The sequence below is a fragment of the Suillus fuscotomentosus genome (assembly GCF_016647785.1).
Source record: "Suillus fuscotomentosus strain FC203 chromosome Unknown F5891scaffold_118, whole genome shotgun sequence".
Classification (NCBI taxonomy): Eukaryota; Fungi; Basidiomycota; class Agaricomycetes; order Boletales; family Suillaceae; genus Suillus; species Suillus fuscotomentosus.
The window spans coordinates 43,285-60,048 of NW_024539630.1; the positions used below are offsets into that span (position 1 = coordinate 43,285).

Here is a 16,764-nt window from a genome sequence, read left to right on the forward strand (position 1 = left end):
AAAATTTGGATGTTTTTAGAAAATAAAAAGGTCTATGGCGATCCGTTAAGCAGAAGGCTTCCACTCAGCAAGCCACTCCTTCATGTACATCAATCCCGCTTCCTGCACGGCCGCAACTGTCGGATCTGCAACGGCATTCTGTACTAGTAAATCCGTACAGTGGAATCCATCGCCCTCATAGATCGGCCTACTGGTAGTGTTGGGCTTATTCAGCCCATCAGCAGAGACAGTTGCCTCGCGCCAAGGGTCACGCAAGCCATTCGCGAAGAAGAGACGCGGGATACTCACGTCCCAACCACCGTACATTGCGTTCGTCTCTTCTGTGGTAGGCTCAGGTGGGCAGGTGAATGCTTCAGGGAACATGTTGACGCATTGACGCTGACGATGATATCGACGAATGGTCATCTTCCAAGTTATACTGTACATACCTGCTGATAAACGGGTTGGAGGATGCGGCTCACAATGGCAGGCTCGCACTCGGGAGGGCCAACCTGATACCATCCGACTTGGTTACACCTGGAATGGCTGTCAGGGTGGGCATTGAAGCGAATGAGAACACGTACACGATCCAGAACCACGACCTGTTTGCATTATTTACGGTGGCATTAGTCCAATAGGACTGGCTCGTGTCATACGTCCCAAGACAAGTTCTAGTTTCACAGTCAGCCAATCCGGACGACTAGGTCCCAAGGATACGCACTCAGCATCCTCGGATCCACAAACTTTACTATCAAGTTTAGCCATGGCAATCAGAAATCAGAGGGACTGCCTACCATAGTCGTAGTATGTAGTATTCCAAAAGTTTCCCCAAGAGTATATGGCATTTTCAAGTCCCCATCCCTCAGGTCCGGCACTGACACCGTTCTTGACCTCGAGTGCATCACAGAACTGGAAAAACATTGATCCTGGGCCGACAGTAGGCTGCAGATCTTGCCAATCGAACAGGTTGTCTTGAACTGTTGGTCCGAGTAGGGTCAGTAAGGTAATAAATCCGTATTCTCTGTCAAAGAGGACAACTCACGTGCAGTGGCAAAATCTTCTACACGAACAACATCGCCGAGGCCAAATGCTTCCTTGAGCGTCTGGATTCCGGCAGTGTCACCAACCGCGTACATGTAATCTAGGTAGAAGATCACTGCTTCTACGTCAGAAGAACAGTTCTGTGGCATGTGATTGCGAATTGGGGTGAAATAGTCATAATAGTCGCTGTTTTGGTCGAGAGCCATCAACAAGAAATGAGCAGTGATTACATCAAAGCAACGTACGTTATTGCCTCTACGACGCCAGAAGATGAATATCCAGCCCAGAAAATCCCCGGTTTGCTTTGTGTCTGTCACTATACTGAAACATTGAAGTAATTTCTTGGCTCACTTGACCATTGTCCAACTCGTGAGGGCTCCTGAATAGCTGCCTCCAATCAGGATCCACGGTGCCTGACCTGGTTTCACAGCATCACCCCCAGGCATGGGAAGGTCGGCTGTGGTCGCAAAATACACGAGATCATCGATGGCTTGCTGAATGTTGAGGAGCGCGAGAGATTGTGACGTGAGGTTGTCGTATGGGTTGGAATAGCCAAAGAAACGATGTTCGATGACGATAGCTGCACCATTCTGCTGTTGAGCAATGAGACCGTTGACGCTTTCATTGGTAGTGTAGCCTTCGAAGCCTGATGGAAAAAAGTACTTGAGAGAAAGGTGCAATTGAGTAACATGACACTCACCATCTGCGTTAGATTCTCCAGGCGTCATCAAGATAATGGGGCCACCTTCAATGAATCTCATTAACATCGAGCACACCTCGATTCTCGCGACATACCAGGCTCATAAAACTCCCAGTTCATCCAGTATCGCTGCTGGAATGTTCCAAGGTCTGGATTATTGTGGTCTATGAGCTGGTCAAAATGATAGACGGTCGTTATGGGTGGGAGCGCTGTGCCATTCGATGAAGTGAGGAAGCGTTCAGGCACTGGAATTTTTGGGAGAGAATGCATGCCACGAAGCATGGCATTAGGGATAGCTGCTTGGGCGACGCCTGCAAGTAGGAGCGACGTAAGGGCCCACATGATGCCTAACCTCAATCGCAAGGATAGGATTAGACAACACGGTCGAGCAAAGTCTTTTTATAGTCATGGGAGGATGTGTAAGTGGATATATGCACTGTTCCTCGACGCGTAAGAAAAGCTGGGAATGATATAATTGGACGTAGCTGCAAGTTTGTCAGTTGGGCTCGGTTGTTCTAAAAGGACCCGATGATGAATTGACAGCCAGGCAGCACTTTTCCACAGCCTTTCAAATAGGGTTTCTTTGCATGCGCTAACCTATTTGCCTCCTCAGAGAAGCTCCCGCCATTTTCTCAAGCCTCTTGCCAAGTTCCTCTCGAGTTACGTGGCCGCCCTATTGTGTGAACCGAAAAAGAGCTCTGTAGTTCTCACTCCTTACCTCACGAATCCACGAGGAACTTTGCGCGAGGTTTCGGAGAAACGTTTTGAGATGTTCTAGAAGAAATTTTCGGACGGTCTTCGTAAATCAGTCAAATTATGCCAACGTCCGATGCATGTCATCACGCTGCTTATAATACCAAATGTGCATTAAGCCACTCTTTCCTCCATGCATCAATGTCCGAGTGTTTAGGCCTCCGGAAAAGCGATCGCTGGAAAGAGACCTGAAATTTGACTCGCTATTGCTGGACAATGTGGTGGTTGGAGCGGGAGGGGAAAAGTGGTGAGAAGCCAAGCATGATGCGCCACAAACGTTATCGGAAACATAGATGCTGTGTAACTTGGTGTTGGTTACTGAAGGCGGACAATGATGCTCCCGCGGCACAAGAGCGACGGGACCTGATAAGAATTCATACTTGCAAAACCTACAATGGCTCCAACTCCGATTCCTCCCCCGACACTCCCGACTGTAGTCCTAACATTCGAGTTTTTCGAATTAGGTGTCGAAAGTCCTGTGTCTGAAGTAGGCATTGGAGATACTTTGCTTGGAGTAGGCGTCGAGGACCCCACGCTTGTGGTCGAAGTGGGCACGCTAGTGAATAGCAGCTTGGTTGCATTAGATTCTAGTAGATCTGCAAGAAAGCGAGCAACGAGGTTTATACCACAGAAAAATTATGCGTGAGGCTGACCTGCGTCCAGTCCTGCCGCTATGGTCTTGAACATGTTGCTAGTTACCTTGAGGTATAACAATTGGGAATTTAGGATGCCGCATCTACTCACAACATCCAGGTAAGCCCCATTCTGAATCAAGATGCCAGTTGGAATGGTCTCCATGTTTAATGGTAAAACGAAGTTTCAGGTTTAAGGATATAAGGTCGCAGACTGACGGCTGGGTAGAAGACGTGAAACGATTGAATTTCTAGGAACTCCAGCTTTGGAATACCGTGAAGTCGAGCATACTTGCAAGTCGATCCAATTCGCCTCTCGACTGTGACGCCATAACAAACGTCGGAGGCGCTCGGCAGCGAGTAGGCGACTGTATTACCGCATTGGCAAGGTTTGGCTCCGTCGAGCAGAGAGACCTATATATCGCGCACCCACAGGATAGCATCGATCCCAGGATCTGTCCAAAAAATAAAATTTTCGGGTCAAGGCACATCAAGAAATCAAAAGCCATACTCCCACCGCTGCAGCGGCTCCCAAGCACAGATCCTGAGCATGAACATTATTCATCTAATCTCACCTAAACATGCGGTTAGACCATGTATCTTTTAAAGTAAAGGAAAGAAATTACCAATCAAAGGTCCCGAGGCACGTTATAATGGCTATTATATGTGCAGATGTATTTTGGAGTCTCTCGGAGTGAAGCGACGACAGCTATTAGGGCCACTATCCATGACCATGCCTTGGTGAGTGGAGAAATGACGGATGACATAGAGAAGGAAAAAGCTGGTGCACCTACCTAGCAGAATCCCGTTATTAAGGTAGGCCTCCTCAAGGCTTCATGATGATGTAAAAGGCGGCAGCCCATGAAGAAGTTGTCAAGAAGGGTTGTAATCATGAAAGCTGGCACGGCGCTTTGAGTAAAGATATACCTGTCCGTTGCCCAGTTACCCCTACTAGACTCGCGATTGCTTTGATGAGTCTAGCCCGGTGATGCATGATGTTTCACACAGTCAGACTTGGTGGTCGATGTTGGAGTTGGCGGGCAGAAGGGAGGAGTTTAAATTTTGGGCCGGTGCCGTGTCGGACGGTCGGATATCCCAGGATCGAGGTGTCCTCCGGCTGCCGATCTTCAACTCATGTGGCATTTCGTTGGTTCAGTATGTTATTTTATGTACCGAAATATGGGTGAAAAGTACAAGCGAAATAAGTGTATTCGGAACTGAGACTCGTACTGGCAGGACAAGTACGGCCTCCGGCACGGCCCGCACAGGTCACCGTCTAATAAATTTGATAGTCCGACTTGCTCAGCGGCCACAAATGGGTTCCTTCCTCCGCAACTTGAATGCAGGCTCCCAGTACTCAGGAAAGCTTTCGTTTCTCTGGGCTCATTATCAACATCATGGTGATCTCACCAGCTCCGACAAGACCCAGTGCATAAGCTATCGGTCGACTACTTCTGAAAACTTCGTTTTTTCTCGTTCGCCACGTCGAGTCACGAAACATGGCGCATATCATTTTCATCTACATACTTCAATCAGGCTGAAGCCTTGTTACACACGTAACATCATTGCGGCTATTTGTCAGACAGCTTGCACCTGTACTCACCTGTGCACCGCGCTATAATAGCTGGGCATAATGTCTAGCATATGCGAACGAGTATTGCACACCCGCTTCTCTGCTAACTTGAATTCAAATGCCCTGCTGCAGTGCCCCTTGTCGCTCATGCTTAAAATCAAAGTCCCCAATTCAGTCTCTGTTCGATGTTGGGAGGCGTATGGAATGGCCCAATTCTGATCACTTCACGAGCCAAGGACGTGGCTCCTGATGGGACGTTCAATTTGACGCCAGATGACAGTAAAGATACTGCAGCTTATTCTGTACATACGTCTTTGTTGGGGGGAGAGTGGATATATCATCTAAGCGGTGCTCGTGACGTAGTTGACAGATATACAGTACTGCATCTAAAAAAACTCAAGTTGGTCGACACAAGTTCTGAACTTGTTCTGAACAAGCCTATTTGGTGTAGCTCAGGGTGGTGTTCGTAAACACTCGTCTTGGTTTAATTGAACATTTGCCTCGAGCCCGATGTGCTTAAGTAATAGATATAATGCATTTCGCGAGGTAAAAGAGCCGTATTTTCAATGTATATACAATAGATCTACTAATAATACAAGTATCGTGATTAATAATATGAGTATCGTGATTAATAATACATGTCACGCGATATCCGAGTCTGAGTTTGAGTCCAAGTCGAAATCGGAGAGCTCATTCCTGCGCTGTTGAGACGTCCCACAAATGACCATATGGTCTTTCCACCCGTCCAAGTCAGCTTTCTCCTCATCAGTGAGATCATCCATGCCCGAACAGATCATTTCGAAGGTAAAAGCATCTGCGTCTGGGGACGACTTAGGTGCAGTGAGTATCAGGTGTGCTTGTTCCGCCAGCACACGTTTTGTTATTGCGCCGGCCAGTCCCATTGCGAAGTGCAGCTGTCTGCGTGGCGAGACGAGCAAAACGTCGAGTTGAAAGCGCATATTCCATACCATTCGTGTGACAAGGTGAAGAATGAAGTGATTTTTGAACTTCGAGTGAATTGTCAGCGTCCCGTCCTGTTGACAACTCAACATGTGATTGGTGATTGAAAGTGCAATGAAGACCATACCACATTAAATGAGTAATCGTGCATGAACACGTTGTTTCGAATGAGGTGTCTCACACGATCCATGCGGAAGGTCTCGGGGGAGATTGGACTACCCTGCGGAGGGAAAAGTCCATAGGCCATTACGACACCTTCTCGAGTGAGGGTCGTAACCGCCGTGCGCATGACAATTACTGCTCGCCAGATTGTTGCAAGGTCCTTGGTTTGATTCTCCCAGCGCGGTATTCCTGTTGGTCTGTTAGTTAGAAAAGTATTGAAAAAATTAACATACCATTAAGCCCTGGAATCTTGGGTGTCGCCTTTCGAATGATAGACTTGATAATACGTTTCTTGTCGGCCGTAGACGAGGCCATCGCGTCCTTTGTGAGGGCGATGCCCACGACAAGTTCTTTGGAGCATTTGAAGATTTGATCACGGATGGGTCCTGTAACCTGGAAATAATGGTTGTCGCCCGAGGCTCCTGCATGGCTCGGAGTTGCGTGCATTGTTGCAGTGACATCAGCCTGTGTTGTTGCAGGAACAACAGGGCTCTCGTGAGTAAATTGTGGTGTTCCAGGTAATTGTCGAGTACGTCGTCGTCTGTTGGACGATCGCGCGGGTCCCGTTGTCTATAATAGAGTTTGAGAGAAATAAACAAAATATACTTGAAACTTACGTGTATAACTTGTGAACGCGGTATCTCACCCGTTGCGACGGGGACAAGAGCATCTCGAGGCTCCAATGGTTCCTCTTCATTGTGGTCGAATAGTTGAGGAATTTGTATGTGGTGTGGGTTAGGTGCTTGCATGTTGTCGAAATCGGAAAGATGCTCAAGACGCCTGGGACTGTATGAGCCTGTGAAAACGATCAGTGACGATGTCTCATCGATGATCAAATGACTTACCATCAAACGATCTATAACTCTCATAATCGAACACCGGCGGCTCATACGGTGGAATGTCGTTATTGGGGTTTGATTGATAGGCAGGGTCAGTTCTAGGTACTGAATCGTTGTACATGTTATAATCGGGGTTAGGGAATGTGTAATCCATGTCAGTGCCCGATGATGGATGAGTGTGAGCGCTTGATGATGGATGAGTGTGAGCGCTTGATAATGGATTAGTATGAGCGCTCGATGACTCAGCGGGAGCGCTTAAAGATGCATCAGCCTGAGGGCGAGTACTTGATGATGCAACGTGAGCGCCTGACGGACCCATGTGAGTGTCGTAGGTGTGAGCAGGGTGGAATGACGGCACATAACCACTGGGAGCATGTGCACTGAAGGAATTGTAGTTGTCGTAACGAGTGCTAGTAGGTGCATAAATCAGTAGTAGCTGTCAAGACAGAAAAGTACGCACCTTGAGCTGAACCCGTCGTGTGGATTGAAAACGTTTGCCATTGGTTCATGGGGTTGTTCGTCGCTGAGACACATCTGAGTGTCCGCTGGGACGTGTGAGGGATTCAGACCAGACCCGCGAGTGGGTTTTGGTATCGTTGTTTTACCTTTAGCATGTTTTACAGGCATACACAGGGAGGACTCCAGTAGTAAGGGCGCAATAAGGGCGCAGGGTACAGGTAAATATCCGCATAGCATTCTACTACAAACCATACTTAAACAAGATGTGTCAATCAGAAGACGCTGAAGAAGGGTAAGATGAAGGGGTACGATGTAAAAGTAAAGCATGCAAGTGACAAACCAATACAATCTGGGGGGTCGCCATCATAATTAAACAGTAACACGAGCAGCGTGTAATATTACATGTTCTCTTATCGATTGATCAGTGTCGTACATTGAAATACAATAATCTGTTTCACATACCGCGATTGGAAGGGCATGCAGCTGAATAGCCACTGATCAAGTTCACATGGTGGTACTACTAGTCACATCATCAGGCGCTTCACCAGCCCCCACTGGTGCCCCAAGACACTCTTCTTCGGAATCCAGGTCCGAAGAATCGTCTAGAACAATATCATCATCGTCATGAATCTCAAGACTGGGGAACCGGGATTGCGAGTCCGCAGGTCCGGATTGTAAGAATGCGTCTTTGGTTCGTGAACCTAAGATCTTTGAGATCTGTTCAGCTTGGGCTGAGGTAACATGAAGGATTTCGCATTCATCTTCATAGATGGCTTGAAGGTAATCTCTATCATCGTCAACTTCTGTGCGGTCACGCTCAGAAAAAATCCTCCTAAAGTTCTGCAACTCCTCGTCTGCAAATCCAAGTCGTTCTTCATTCTCGCTATGCAGGGCATCAAGGAATGCAGTGAAGCGCTCTGATTCTTCAATTTCCCATGCAGTCACCACAAGGCGTTGGCGTGCCGTCTCGCGAGCAGCAAGCTTGGCTTTATAGCCTTTGTACAAGGTTGAAGAACGCAGTTGTGCAAGGCCATTTTCCAAGTATCCGATATGCTTTGTCAATATAAAAATCAGTCCCTGTAATCCAGTAGAAAAAATATATTGTACCTGAAGAAATGTTTCCAATGATACATATGGCTTGCGCTCTTGCCCCATGACACGAGCTGCATAACGAACCTCTATTGGAGCTGGATATACGGGATATGGATGCTGCTTCCTCATCATTCTGTTGTGTATGAACTGCCGTCGTGCAGCACATCGAGGGTTCGGAGATTTAGACGGATCAAAAAATATGCTATCCGTCTCCTTAGCCGAAATCCCAAGTGTCTTTTCTGGCCTTGTGCTTAGTGGGGAAGTGCACAAGTCAGAATTCATAGTGTTGGGAGAGCTCCCTGACTTGGAGCTAGAATAAAAAAGAGATGTTTCAGGAGTGGTGGCGCGTCCACTGGATAGAGGAGAAGATGTGGGGCTGTTTAACGGACTTGGTGGGCCAGGCGAACTGCTAGGGGGAGGAGGAGATGAGACTCGGGGGGGACTACTGGGCTGAGAACGAGATGGAGAAGACATCTGTAAGCACTTTGAACTTGACGATGGAAGAAACCTACTGATATATAGAAGAAACCTGCTAATAGTATAAGCTGTTATCAGTACAATACCCTGTGAATGCACAGTCTGCGGAGTCTCAAAGACGTTACTGCCAGCAAGCGTCAGCAAAGCTCACAAGGAAAGGCCTAGTCAAGACTTGGCAGTCCGGTTAACTATCTGATGCAAGTATCTTTTTATCACTTTATTATTACATAGACTAACATATACCAGGCTGTGTCCCAACTGCAGTGAGGAGTTCCTTTCCATCGAGGCAGTCATTCTGCATCTTGATTCTCCGTCTACCTGTTGGCCACATGAATCACATCCACATCAATTTCCAATTCCACCTGCATTGCGAGGTTCTCATTCATCGACATCCTCCACTACTGGACATCATCATCCTCGATCTGGGTATGTCTTTGGTGTCGGCAAAAACTTATTCAACAGGTTGCAAGAGGATCAATATGATTATCGGAGGAAAATGAATACATATTACCCTTTTCATGATGAAGGGGAGTGGGAATTGGCGAGGTTTCTAGTTGAAAACCTGACTCAGACTCAGATCGACAAATTTTTGAAGCTGAAATGGGTAGGAGACTTGGAGCCCTATTTGACAGGTCTAACTCTATGTTTACAGTTTCACACCCGCCCAAGACCATCTTTCACCTCAAAAGATCAACTTCTCGACTGGATTGACGCACTCCCCTCTTTTGTGCCTTGGAAAGTCTCGACCATGGAGTTTACAGGCTACAAGACAACCTATCCTTTGCAACTCATCTGGCGTGATGCTCTCGAAGTTGTCAAACAGCTCTTTGGCGATCCCGTTTTCGCCAATCACATTACTTTTCAGCCACATGTTGTCGACATTGGGGGTCAGCGTGAATATGGGGATTATATGAGCGCCAATATGGCATGGAAAATTCAGGTCAGTTTTATCCGTCAGTCTACTATTCAAAGATTGATGCCATGTTCCTAGGACCATCTCCCAGTAGGTGCTACACAAGTACCGATCATCCTGGGATCAGATAAAACACCTGTGACACGCACTACTGGAGGGCTTGAGATGCACCCACTCTTCATTACGATTGGCAACCTCGATTCAGAAGTTCGCTCCAAGGCTACACTACGAGCTTGGCGGTGTATTGCTTACATGCCCATCGCCAAGTTTCGTGTGCATCCTGATTATCAGAGCATTCTGCAAGCACGGCTGTGGCATAAATGTGTCGATCTTGTCTGCGCCAATCTCAAGATTGCAGCAAAAAATGGTTGTTTTATGCCCGATCCTTCCTGATACATTCATTACGTCTTTACACCTCTCATCGCTCACGTATGTGACCTCCCAGAGGCTACCATGATCGCTACTGTCAGTAAAAACGCATCTCCCATAACTATGGCGACACAGGCAAATTTTGGTGATGGAGTCCTCTACCCTCCTCATACTGGGCAACACACGCTGCGACTCATCTATGAGATCTCCCAGGAGGCTGATCCTTGGGATCTCGATAAATTCCAGAAGGCAGCAAAAGCAGTCCATCTGTCAGGAGTTCACATGCCGTATTGGCGCGATTGGATGTTCGCATGCCCGTCTGTCTTTCTCACTGGTGAAGTTTTACATACCTGCATCAAGTTTTTTGCAGATCATCCGCTCAATTGGATCAAGGAGACAGTAGGGAAACCTGAGCTCGATGCTCGCTTCATGGTTCAGCATAAGCGGGTGGGAACACGTCACTTCACCAAAGGTGTCACCCATGTCAACCAAATGACAGGACGGGAGCACTGAGATATCCAACGCACCATTGTCGCTTCAATTGCAGGTGTTGCTCCACCCAGATTCATTCGTGCCATTCGCGCCCTTGTGGAGTTCATCTATCTTTCGCAGAATCCAGTTCATTCTCCTGATTCCCTACAGTCGATGGCGCAAGCACTTTCAGATTTTCACATGTTCAAGGATGCTATTGTCGATGCTGAGGCAAGGAGGGGAAAGAAAGGTGTTAAAGAAGATTTCTTTATCCCGAAACTCGAGCTATTGCAAAGCTTTGGAGGCACAGTCGAGAGACTGGGCACTTTGATGCAGTTTTCGGCTGATATGACAGAGCGCTTACTCATTACACACTGCAAGCATCTCTTTGGGCGCACAAACCGGCGATCCACTGATTTTACAGAGCAGTGCGTACGGATCCTCAACCGCCAAGAGTCAATGGAATTATTCAACTTGTATGTGTTATTCTATTCTCGTGGCGCGTCACTCGTCAATGCCATATGTATGGAAGATGAGGAAGTGACAACCGTTAATCCAGCACTTTCCTGGGTTTCTCGTGTTCTCCCTGATGAAGCACATTCCGTTCATGGACCTCGGCCAGTTCGGAATCATTTTCTTAAGGGCATTCTTTCTGGAGATGCTCACACTGCCTTCCATCTGACTTCGACACCAGATTTCAAGGCTCTGACACCCATTGCTATTGAAACCAAATATTCACTTGTTAATTTCAATCGCGCGCTCTCTCAGTTTATCAATCAGCTATCCCTCCTCACTGGCGAGCATACCCGCTGGGACCACAAATACGGACGCTTTTGCGTGTGGAACAAATTTCGACTACAGCTTCACTCTGCTTTCCAGCCACGAGTCATCATGCCAAGCAGAGTGATACAAGCGTACCCACCGAGTGATGCATTCCCCCTTGGAAACTGTGACACTGTCCTAATCAATGTCATGGATGATGATGGCCAAAGTAGTAAGTTTATTCTTGCAGTCGTGTTTCAGATCTAATTCAAGATGTTTTTCAGCCAGTCGTGTTGCACAAGTCCGACTTATTTTTCAGCCGAAGATTCCAGGGACTTCTGACTTGGTGTTGCCAACGTTCCTCTCCGGTCCACTCCTCTACGTCCAATTCTTTCACTTCGTCGCTAATCCCAGTGACCGTCCTGAACTTGCAATGTGGACAGTAGAGCGCACATACACGATGGACCAACATGGCAGACGTTGTAGGTGTGGTGGCGTGATATCATTGACGGATGTAACACATGCTGTCGAATTGATACCAGAATATGGTAACAAGGTAGACGCAAAGATTTCTTCGGCCACTTGTTTGGAGAGCTATGACCGGTTTTTTCTTAACAGTTTCGCAGATAAGGAGAGCTATCATACATTCAGCACGGAGTTCGCATAGACGCAGTATCAGTACCTCATACTAGTAGTAGTAGTCACAACACAGACAATGATCTCAAATACATGCACAATTGTTACAAAGTTTTACAATGGCCATCACTGCTGCCTATAAATGGCCCTAGTCTAGGGTTCCAAATAGTAATCTCAATATAATATCGTTATTTCCAACCCATTTTACCCACTTAACGCTACCGCAATATTCGATTTACATTTTACTACGGATAAGTTTGTTCCACCAATCGCGTTGCTCCATCACCAGCGCCGTAAGCTCACCGTAAGCATCAAACTTCTTTCTGACAAGCGAAATTTCAAGGTCTTTTGCTGATGTGGCAGCTGGAACCTTGGTAGACTAGCATGTACGCAGACTGAAATTTCTTTTTTGCCTGAACAGTGAGAATACTAGCCATTTTGTGTGCTCTTTCTCGATATCCTATAAGTGGGGATGGACGAACTTGAAGACGCGTACCTCTCATAGACGCCACTCGAGATAAAAAGGAACACTCAGGTTGGCAGCGGCAAATGGAAGTGTGAGAGGGTTTGACAAACTTAGATCTGATAAGTCATATATTGCCTCGTCATTGAGGTCCACTGTATTCGTCTTGTATAATTCGTGTTGTACATTGCAAGCCACCAGCTGATAGTCCATCTTCTAATGATAAAAGTGACTCTAGAAGGTACTCCCCTCTGGAGGCTGGAGAAGCTTCCGATTGTTGGCTGTCGCCATCTCCCTGCGCAGAAGGATGTCAGTAACATGACAACAAATTCTTGATAAGATAAAAAAAGAATGGATGGATACCTTCTGATACCGACGAGGATGGTCTCGATACTGCTATCCCGACCCCACTGAGAGAGCACATTGAGCCTCATAGGGTCAATCTTGCCATCGATTGGAGATACAAAAGGAAGGTTTACACGAGAGAGGAAGTGAACGGCGGGTGGCTTTTCGGGGTAATCGTCACCACAATGGATCTTCAGACTGTAAATTCGGTTCTCGTGGACAGTCTGCAGCGTGTTGTATAAATAAATCAGCGCATTTTACAATGGGGAATAATAGAGGCAGAAGAGCGTTTCAGAAGAGATCCAGAGAAGCGTTAAGAGAAGACATGCGATACAGTGGCAGATCGAAGAATCCAGTACCATGTGCATCGATCAGCAAGCGATATAATACTAATTGAAAGCACATACGTGTCCTGGGCCAAGAATCGTTCCATTCCAGTTGCTCATCATTATATCGTCGCTATCCATGAGGCCATACGAACAACTGCCATCTCCTATGCCTTTCTCTCCTTTCTCCAGTTCTTCTAGGAGGCGAAAGTTGCGGGGGACTATAAGAAAGAGGTTAACCACAACTTGTGTTATAATCGATTATCAGACTTACCTCTGGCCGCCATTCTCCTTTGTAGAATGGAAAATGAGTGATTGTATACGGTGGTATAAGTATGACAAGATAGTGTGTTTGGGAGCAACGGGTATTTGCGGCACAGCACTGCCTCCGCAGCGGCCGCGCAGTCTGTAACTCGTTGTCACTAGCAATCATATTCGTCATCTTGTTCAACGACCAGGTAGCTTCAAGCAACCATGTTTAGAGCAAATCAAGCAAACCCTTATGATGACATAGTAGGTGCGTAGGCGCGATGCTCACCGTATCAACCATTGTATTCTGATACAATGTCTTGAATCCTTCAGCCAAGGCTACCGACGAGAATTTGACGGGCGAGAACTGGGAGGTCATTCTCAATCTGTGTGATAAAGTGCAGGAAGAGGGCGAACAAGGGTGAGCTTTTCACTGCATCACGATCTCAAACTAGTCAAGTTGTTGGTATTCAATAACCGATTTTGACGGGAATTGCGTTTGGTAGTGCCCGTAACGTGATCGCAGCACTCTTGAAGCGGCTGGCCCACCGTAGTCCCAATGTACAACTCTACGCACTCTCGCTAGGAGAGTCTCTCTCAAAAAACTGTGGTATCGACCTTCATCGCGAGCTTGCTAGCCGAGCATTTACTGGGGCATTGGAGAAGCTTGTTCTTGATCGGGTGCGTGCATACTCCTGCTTTGATATCGTCTTTGAGTTCCAACTTGACATTACACCACGTTATGCTTCTGATTAAACTGACTCGGATGCATGACAGACAACACACGAAAAAGTTCGTCGGAGGGCTCTCGGCCTCGTCGCGATGTGGACGGCAGAGTTTGAACACGACGCTACTCTAGGAATCATGGAGACTTGCTACAATAATCTGAAAGCAAAGAGTACGTTCGTCTCCTTTCACCTTGACCCACCCCCTTCTACACCAACCCTGATTCCTATCGTTTTCTCCTTTCATGCATCACCATACGGTATCCCTTCTTATCCATTGGCTCACAGACTATCAATTTGAAACTCCCTCCGAGCCAGCCCCTCCCAGCGTCGACGACGAGGCACGGCGACGTGAGGAAGAGGAACTTCAACGGGCCCTCGAAATCAGCATGCGTGACAAGGGCGGGCGGTCTACTTACGCACCTGCTACCTCAGCTGGTTCCTCTGGTGCAGCTGCAAAGCATGCATCCGGGTATGTCCCAGCGCAGTCACCAAGTCCAAAGGATCCCGCGTATGCTGCAAATAATAGTAAACATCCAAATGCCAGGACAACGTCAGGATATTCTGCCACAAGTGGCGGAGTTCCAGCCATGGCTGCCTCTTCGACATCGTCACTGCCGTCCCAAGTCTCTACACCAGTAGTCACCCGCGTCCGCGCTATGCACACCTTTGAGCCTACGGAACCGGGCGAACTCGCGTTTGAAAAAGGTGATGTGATCAAGGTGGTGGATCGAGGCTACAAAGACTGGTGGCGAGGACAATTGAAGGGACGCACAGGAATATTCCCTGTGAATTATGTTGTACGTTTCTTTACTTCCACTTAATCATGATAATCGGCTCACTTGTCCCTAATCGTTACTGTTTCCCTGTTCTGGTCTATGTGTTTGTCACTCCATTATTTATTCCGCTATGTGTAGGAACCTCTCCCTGAGCCAACTGCTGCTGAGATTGCGCGCGAGGCAGAGCAGGAGGCAGCTGTCTTCGCTCAAGCTGCGAATGTCGATCGACTGTTGACAATGCTGAGGAGTCTGGATGCTTCGAGAGAGAACCTAGCGGATAACGAGGAGATTCAGGAATTATACCGCTCATGCATGAGCCTCCGTCCCAGGATTGTCAAGCTCATTGACAAGTACAATCAGAAGCGAGGTGCGGGTTCTTTTCCTTGTCTTACCCAAATCGTATTGATGAATGACGCAGCTGATTTGGTGTCAATGAACGAGTCCTTTGTGAAAGCACGCACGATATTTGATCGAATAATGGAAGACAGCCTTGCGCGTCACACCGCAAGTGAGCAAAACAGCTTTCTGTTATTACCAAATCTCCTCATCTTCTGCAGTGTATGATTCAGGTCCACAACCCTACGGATACGGTTACGAACAACCCCAGCCATATGGGTATGGTCCCAATAATGCTTATCAGCATCAGGTCGAGCATCAACCACAATCCCAGCCTCAACCTGGACCACCGCAACAACCCGACCCCGCATATGCATACCAGCAAGGGCAAGTTTACGGTGCGCCCGTCGGTGGGGCACCGTACCCTCAGTCCGCACAGATACCGTACCCACAGACTTCGCAAACGCATTATCCTCAGCAACAGCCTCAACAGCAACCGCAACCACAACCGCAACCGCAACTTCATCCCCAACCACAACAACCACAGACACAACAATCTGCTGAGTATTCTCCCGGAGTACATGTCCAACAGTCGCAGTCGCAGCCGCAGCCGCAGCCACAAACTCAGCAACAACCACCTCAGAGTGCTGGCCCGCCCTACGTTTTCGATCCCAATGCAACATACCCAGATCCCAACGCTCAAGCATGGGCGCAATACTATGCGCAGGGTGGGACAGATCCCGCTGGGGCGGTGTACTTTATTTCAGTGCCAGGCGTAAGTGATACACCGTCACCGCCAGAGCAAACCCCTCAATCGCACCAACCATCACTGGATCCATACCAAGCTCAGGCTCAGCAACTGCCTGCACACCAGGAACTCACGCGCCAATCGTCGACCTCCCAGCGCGCAACGTACACGGACCCCAACCCCCAACAAAGCCAATATCCCTCGCAGCCATACTACCAAGACCCTGCATCTGCCCCGCAGGTGTCACCGACCAGTGCAACTGGTGGTATATCTTCGCTGCAACGGGCGTCATCTGCGACTGCAGGTGTCCCAGTCACGTATAGCTATCATCCTCCATCGCATCAGCAACAGCTCGCTCCAATTGGACAGAGTGGATATGCTGGACCGGGGTCTGAGGGACATGGGTATGCGCAGCCGGCAAGCGATGGTTACGAGGCGCCCACACCAGGTGGCTACGCTCAGAGTCCACCGTCAGGGCCAGGGTATGAGAGTTCTCCGTCGGGCGAGTACCCTCAAGGCCCCGGAGCACGTGGTAATGTGCATACTTTACAAAACCAATTTTTGGACATGTCAATTGGAGGTCCGCAGGCTGCGACTTCGTGAGTAAAAGATGCATGGATGGATGGACAAGTGTTTGTAAACGTTTCTAGGTGACCCTAAATTATTGTCTCAAATCTGTGATATGCGAATTATTATCGAATTTTGCGGTGAGGGTATGAACGTTGTAGGGTCTAATCATCGCACGTCCTTGAGACTGTTGGGTCATCTACAGCTGTGGCCGGTCACGTTGTACTCTGTACGACTCAACAAACGAGCAATCGGTAAACGCCTTCGCATTTCTTTTGATCTCCTGCGTTCAGAGGACATTGAAAGCGTGTTAGCGGCACCATCTTAGGTAAATCGCCACACATCATCCCACTCCTCGCTTTGTGGAACCGACTTATGGCTGAGAGATTGCCATCGGCAGATGTGAGG

The 16,764-nt window shown here is 47.9% G+C and overlaps 5 protein-coding genes across 5 annotated transcripts; 2 read left to right on the forward strand and 3 right to left on the reverse strand.

The window, feature by feature from the left end:
* Positions 1 to 45: 45 nt before the first annotated feature.
* On the reverse strand, positions 46 to 2,062 carry F5891DRAFT_1197246 (peptidase S28; the record flags this gene model as incomplete). Its single annotated transcript, XM_041368448.1, has 10 exons — positions 46 to 378; positions 429 to 516; positions 564 to 650; positions 701 to 722; positions 774 to 956; positions 1,022 to 1,206; positions 1,266 to 1,322; positions 1,372 to 1,666; positions 1,721 to 1,765; positions 1,816 to 2,062. The coding sequence occupies 10 exons, from the start codon at positions 2,060 to 2,062 to the stop codon at positions 46 to 48; spliced, it is 1,542 nt and encodes a 513-aa protein (XP_041218359.1).
* A 3,257-nt stretch (positions 2,063 to 5,319) lies between these two features.
* On the reverse strand, positions 5,320 to 8,664 carry F5891DRAFT_986444 (uncharacterized protein; the record flags this gene model as incomplete). The annotated part of the gene is made up of 10 exons (XM_041377772.1): positions 5,320 to 5,712; positions 5,766 to 5,989; positions 6,034 to 6,370; positions 6,418 to 6,596; positions 6,646 to 6,744; positions 6,955 to 7,049; positions 7,100 to 7,339; positions 7,561 to 7,592; positions 7,627 to 8,151; positions 8,206 to 8,664. The coding sequence occupies 10 exons, from the start codon at positions 8,662 to 8,664 to the stop codon at positions 5,320 to 5,322; spliced, it is 2,583 nt and encodes an 860-aa protein (XP_041218360.1).
* A 96-nt stretch (positions 8,665 to 8,760) lies between these two features.
* On the forward strand, positions 8,761 to 11,849 carry F5891DRAFT_1131466 (uncharacterized protein; the record flags this gene model as incomplete). Its single annotated transcript, XM_041364670.1, has 10 exons — positions 8,761 to 8,831; positions 8,932 to 9,271; positions 9,320 to 9,607; positions 9,659 to 9,947; positions 10,026 to 10,045; positions 10,163 to 10,288; positions 10,310 to 10,421; positions 10,464 to 10,567; positions 10,592 to 11,434; positions 11,502 to 11,849. 10 exons carry the CDS (start codon positions 8,761 to 8,763, stop codon positions 11,847 to 11,849), a joined length of 2,541 nt encoding a protein of 846 aa, XP_041218361.1.
* A 463-nt stretch (positions 11,850 to 12,312) lies between these two features.
* F5891DRAFT_1068757 (ubiquitin-conjugating enzyme/RWD-like protein) lies at positions 12,313 to 13,316 on the reverse strand. Its single transcript, XM_041363203.1, has 4 exons — positions 13,227 to 13,316; positions 13,034 to 13,173; positions 12,645 to 12,850; positions 12,313 to 12,576 (listed from the first exon to the last, which is right to left on the reverse strand). Exons 1-4 carry the CDS (start codon positions 13,237 to 13,239, stop codon positions 12,516 to 12,518), a joined length of 420 nt encoding a protein of 139 aa, XP_041218362.1. The 5' UTR covers positions 13,240 to 13,316; the 3' UTR covers positions 12,313 to 12,515.
* On the forward strand, positions 13,301 to 16,682 carry F5891DRAFT_73529 (uncharacterized protein). Its single transcript, XM_041373019.1, has 8 exons — positions 13,301 to 13,469; positions 13,535 to 13,622; positions 13,708 to 13,882; positions 13,979 to 14,099; positions 14,215 to 14,726; positions 14,844 to 15,072; positions 15,124 to 15,213; positions 15,263 to 16,682. Exons 1-8 carry the CDS (start codon positions 13,427 to 13,429, stop codon positions 16,390 to 16,392), a joined length of 2,388 nt encoding a protein of 795 aa, XP_041218363.1. The 5' UTR covers positions 13,301 to 13,426; the 3' UTR covers positions 16,393 to 16,682.
* Positions 16,683 to 16,764: the final 82 nt, after the last annotated feature.

Coding starts and splice junctions, on each gene's coding strand:
- F5891DRAFT_73529 (XM_041373019.1), top strand. CDS start 13,427: ATGTTTAGAGCAAATCAAGCAAACCCTTATGATGACATAGTAG. Junction 13,883..13,978: donor AGAAGCTTGTTCTTGATCGG/GTGCGTGCATAC, acceptor GATGCATGACAG/ACAACACACGAAAAAGTTCG. Junction 15,073..15,123: donor CAAGTACAATCAGAAGCGAG/GTGCGGGTTCTT, acceptor TGAATGACGCAG/CTGATTTGGTGTCAATGAAC.
- F5891DRAFT_1068757 (XM_041363203.1), bottom strand. Junction 12,851..13,033: donor CGATTCTTGGCCCAGGACAC/GTATGTGCTTTC, acceptor AACACGCTGCAG/ACTGTCCACGAGAACCGAAT. Junction 12,577..12,644: donor ATCCTCGTCGGTATCAGAAG/GTATCCATCCAT, acceptor CCTTCTGCGCAG/GGAGATGGCGACAGCCAACA.